Below are 4,758 nucleotides of genomic sequence, written 5' to 3'. Positions count from 1 at the left end.
CAATGGTCCGGTCTAGTGGTAAAGTCAGAGATTAATGAAAAATCGTTAGAAACCAGATGAACCGGCGGTTTTGAAATTTTTCAAACAAAAACGATTTCAAGAATACAGCCACTAAGATTCGAACCCCAATCCTCAAGGCAACAAGAAGGATTTCCTACCAGTAGCCTACAGTCGGAGGACAAACTTAATCTACTTAAGTTATTAAGTGAGAAACTAAAAATTAAATTAAAAAAGAGAAACCCCAGCACTAGCGACTAAGACACATCGGCTCTTATTTCTTTGTTTTTCTTCACTTCCTCATCGGCTCATCCTCCTCTATTCTATTTTTTTTTCCTCTTCTCCTTTTAGCATTTCGGCCATGAATTGAACTATTTTTGCATGATTTCTTCGGCTCAGTTGCAGAGTTGCAGTTCATGTAATGCACAGGTAAATTTTGAAGGAAATCTAAAGAAGCACTAATCTAGTAATCTGGTTTCTCTTTTTTTTTTTTTTTTTTACATGAATTCGTCCTTTTTTGTCTATTTTTGTTTATAGACAAAGATAATTCGAAGCCAAGCAATCATCATGGACTTGGGTTTTTTTTTTTGTTGCCATTGCCACTGACCAATCCAGTGAAGGTCTTCAAGGTATGAATTTATTCCATTAGTTTTGTTTTTAATTTTAGTTTCATTTTGTAACTATTATTTTTTTTCTTCGATTATTTTTTTTAATTTCTGGTTTGTACCCTTTTTGCTTTGTTGGGGGAATACAAGTAAAAAGTAGGTGGTTTTTTTTTTAATTGATGCAAACAGTCCAACTTGGTTTTTTTGTTTGACTAATGTTCAAGAGAAAATAATTGGTAATATAACATGTTAATTGGTGATGTTTAGTAGCAATTAAATTTTTTGTGTTTGGTTGTATCTTTGTTTTTCAAAATTTCTCACCTTTTTTTTTGAGTTTGAACAATTAGATTTATATTTTTGTAATAAACTTTTAACCTTTTCAAGTTAAATTGATGAAGTTGTGAAGATGGTGCTATTGCCTTGTGATACCAATGATGGAAGTTTGTGATTCAAATTGTTTGTCTTGAATATGTGTTGGACGCTTTTATGGACCTTTTTTAGGATTGTGAAAAAATGTTAACATTTATTTTTATTTATTTTTGTGTTTTTGTTTGTGATAATTGGTGAACATCTGAACTATATCTATTCATGTTTGTAATGAATTTACGAAAACTTGCGGTGAATTATGATATTTTGGTTATGTTTATCATTCCATTTCATGTATAAATTTTAGAAATTTTATTATTATCTCAACTTAAATTTAGTTTTAAATTGTGTTGATGAATGCGTTTTAAGGACTTAAGTTATCAATAACTATGTTGGATTGTGCATGAGTCGTCAAGTTCAAGTGTAGAGTGACGACCTGTGACTGTGAGTGCATAGTACTGAAGTTGCAAGCATAAAATAAAAAAAAAATCAATGAACCGATGAATCGGCCGGTCGGACCGCAAACTGCTCCCTTCTTCGGTTCACTGGCCGGTTCGAATTTAGAAACATTGCAATTATGCAAGAGAGTACGAATTAAAATAAAATTTTCGGCTGTGACTTCCACAGTTAGACTAACCTAGTCTACACAATATACAAAGGAGGAGGAGTCCACTATGTGGTGCCAGTACATATTTGCCATTTTTTAAACTTCTTGTAATATCTTCACTAGTAAGAGTATTTACCTTTTGTACACATATAAAATTAATAGTTTCAAGGGTAGTTTACTCAATTAATTGCTTCCCCAGCCTCCTATTTTTAAGAGCTTAATGTAGAGATTTTAATTACATTAGCAACTACCAAATAAATAAGTAAATGCAATACAAGAAACCCTCACCATAAATATTTTCCAAGTGAAAAACATTTCTTGTGAAAAATATTTATGAGTGATCATAATTTTAATCACCGGCACACATATATTGTATACCTTAAACACTAATTAATTTAAATAAAACCATAAGAGGCAGCAAAAATGTTTGCCTACTTTCTAAATTGACATCAAGTCAAACCCAAGGAAGGCAGTTAAAATGAAAAAAAAAAAAGACTTGAATTTAGCTTGGAAATTGATAAGATTAGAGCCAAGATGACACTCTCAAAAGTTGAGGATTTAACTAAGAACACGAGGAACTTAATTTCAAGGATTACTAATGGCATCATTTATACAAGTGTAAATGAGTCTACTCAACCCAAACACTTTAGTGTTTGATTTTGTTTATTTATTTTAATGTGTTTAGCAATACGTTCAAATTTGGCATATTTGCTTATCAAAAAATTGAACTAAAATAACCTTTAATCGAGTCAAGCTTGAATCAATTTATAGTAACTTGAGTTTTTTTACACATAAATTTCAAATTTTATGCTGATTGAATCAAGTTCAAGTTACATTTCAGATTTTACAGAGTACAAAATACTATTTATAATTAACTTGATTAGTTGGCAAACCAAACTCTTTTCTCATGGAGATCATTTTGAGAATCGAGTAATTTCATTTCTCTTTCAACCCTAGGAATTTACTCAAATAGACTAAAACTAAAAGAAAGTTAGGTACTTAATTCAGTCCCTGCGTGACATTTTGCTGCTCTAGTCCTTGCAAGTCGGCCTTAGTAACCACGGTGGCCCTTGCATGTTTCAGCGGTGGAGCCACATATAGTTGAGGGAGAACAATTGCACCACTAGCTATACTGGGATGTAATCTTGATGGATGGTTTAATCAAAATATCACTGTTAAACAGTTTGTTAAGTTCCGGTGCCTAATTTTAGTTAATATATCTGTCATAATGCTTCATTAATTTAGCCAGAAAGATGAACTGCCCTTTTTTTAACGTTCTTCTGGATCGGTCGACTTTTAGTTCAATATATTCTTCTGCTTAGACAAATACTTCCTACGTCTGCCCCAAAACCAACGCTCACGCATGCCAACCGATCTTCTGATTGCCGGTCAATCTTGGGCATAATTTTCCCAGAGTTTCTAGGACCAAAACGATGGAAATTCAGTCATAATTAACTTAGCTTTCCGAACTGAAATCTATAAATAGCTAGGTGGTATTCTGAATGGAAGCAGTGTGGCTTCCCATTAACATCTTTCGCACCATAATTTATTGGCTTTATACTTTCAGATTCTTTCATTCACTTGTTTCTTTGAGCTCTTAATCAAACAATGGCTTGGACATTCAATTCTATGCTGATTACTGCCGCATTCTTACTGCTGGCGATGTTGGCTTCTCAGGCTACGGCCCGGAGCTTGCATGAAGCCTCATTGACTGAAAAGCACGAGCAGTGGATGGTTGAACACGGACGGGTTTACAAGGATGAGGCAGAGAAGGCAAAGCGATTCAAGATTTTCAAGGAAACTGTGGAGTACATTGAGGCCTTCAACAAGGCTGGGAACAAGTCTTACGTGCTGGGCATTAACCGATTTTCTGACCTGACAAACGAAGAGTTCCTATCAGCCAGCACTGGGTACAACTACAAACCAAGGAAAGACGTATCTCAAGGAACTTCATTCAGGTATGCAGATGTCAGTGACGCTCCGCCTTCCATGAACTGGAGACAGAAAGGTGCTGTCACTGGAGTCAAGGACCAGGCAGCTTGTGGTAAGTCTGATATTTGACCATCATTAGTATATGCTTTCCATGCCAAAATGTCTATATGAAGTTGGGCTAATCAGGATAAGAAGCATTTTGGATAATGAAAATGCAGGATGTTGTTGGGCTTTTTCAACTGTTGCAGCCGTAGAAGGAATTCATAAACTCAAAGCCGGTGAGCTAATCTCGCTGTCTGAGCAACAGCTTGTTGACTGTGATACTAGTAGTAATCATGGCTGCAGTGGAGGTCGCATGGATAGTGCATTTAATTTCATTGCTAGCAATGGCATCGCCACTGAATCCGAGTACCCATATCAAGGAGCTGATGGCACTTGCAATAACGACCAAGGAGCTGTCCAGATCACAGGTTATGAAGATGTCCCTCAGAATAACGAGGATGCTCTTCTGCAGGCCGTGTCTAAACAACCCGTATCAGTTGGCATTGAAGGCAGCGGCATGGACTTCAAAAACTATAAAAGCGGCGTTTTCTCCGGCGATTGTGGGAATAACTTGGACCATGCCGTGACACTAGTTGGATACGGTACAAGTGAGGATGGAACCAAGTATTGGTTGGCTAAGAATTCCTGGGGAACTAGCTGGGGTGAGGATGGGTACATGCGCCTTCAGAGAGACACTGGTGCTCCAGAAGGCCTTTGTGGCATCGCCAGCCAGGCTTCTTATCCCACTGCTTAGAATAGTTTAAATGTTGAAATAATTGCTGGTGCTTCATTAATTAGAAAGCAATTCTGCTTTTTCTATATATCACGGTCTGATGTTATAAGCATGAAACTAGCATCTTGTGATGCAGTGCCTTTTATTACGTATCTCATATAGCCTTTATCAGCTCAACATGTATTGTTTCTTGTTTTTGCCAGAATAAATGATGTTTGGTCTCTTTAGTGAAGTATGATCTTCTTCTTTATTTATTATTTTTTTTTGGAGGAATAGTCTTTTTTTTTTGTGCTGCGCGCCCATATATGCTGAGAAAAGAAATATTACCAGTCTAACTGGAAAGGAAGAATTAGTAATATTTGCGTGAACTTGTAATTCATTTTTGGTAATGAATTATGCACTCCACTTTTAACTTTATACATTCCCCCTTTTTGAGGTTTATCATGTGAAAATGCTAAAAGTTTAATGAGTTCTAG

At 35.8% G+C, this 4,758-nt stretch overlaps 1 protein-coding gene across 2 annotated transcripts; it reads left to right on the top strand.

Moving 5' to 3' along the window:
• The first annotated feature begins 325 nt into the window (after positions 1-325).
• Positions 326-4,514, top strand: LOC113695542 (senescence-specific cysteine protease SAG39). Of its 2 annotated transcripts, XM_027214668.2 has the most exons (4): positions 326-426; positions 535-626; positions 3,253-3,619; positions 3,726-4,514. In XM_027214668.2, exons 3-4 carry the CDS (start codon positions 3,307-3,309, stop codon positions 4,301-4,303), a joined length of 891 nt encoding a protein of 296 aa, XP_027070469.1. In that variant the 5' UTR covers positions 326-426; positions 535-626; positions 3,253-3,306; the 3' UTR covers positions 4,304-4,514. The 2 variants fall into 2 exon arrangements, with proteins under 2 accessions (XP_027070469.1, XP_027070468.2); XM_027214667.2 differs by lacking the exons at positions 326-426; positions 535-626 and having other exon boundaries at positions 3,099-3,619.
• The last annotated feature ends 244 nt before the right edge of the window (positions 4,515-4,758 follow it).

Source organism: Coffea arabica, chromosome 6e, assembly GCF_036785885.1.
Source record: "Coffea arabica cultivar ET-39 chromosome 6e, Coffea Arabica ET-39 HiFi, whole genome shotgun sequence".
Classification (NCBI taxonomy): Eukaryota; Viridiplantae; Streptophyta; class Magnoliopsida; order Gentianales; family Rubiaceae; genus Coffea; species Coffea arabica.
This window is presented reverse-complemented; position numbering and strand designations above follow the sequence as displayed.

Coding starts and splice junctions, on each gene's coding strand:
- LOC113695542 (XM_027214667.2), top strand. CDS start 3,184: ATGGCTTGGACATTCAATTCTATGCTGATTACTGCCGCATTCTTACTG. Junction 3,620..3,725: donor CAAGGACCAGGCAGCTTGTG/GTAAGTCTGATA, acceptor ATGAAAATGCAG/GATGTTGTTGGGCTTTTTCA.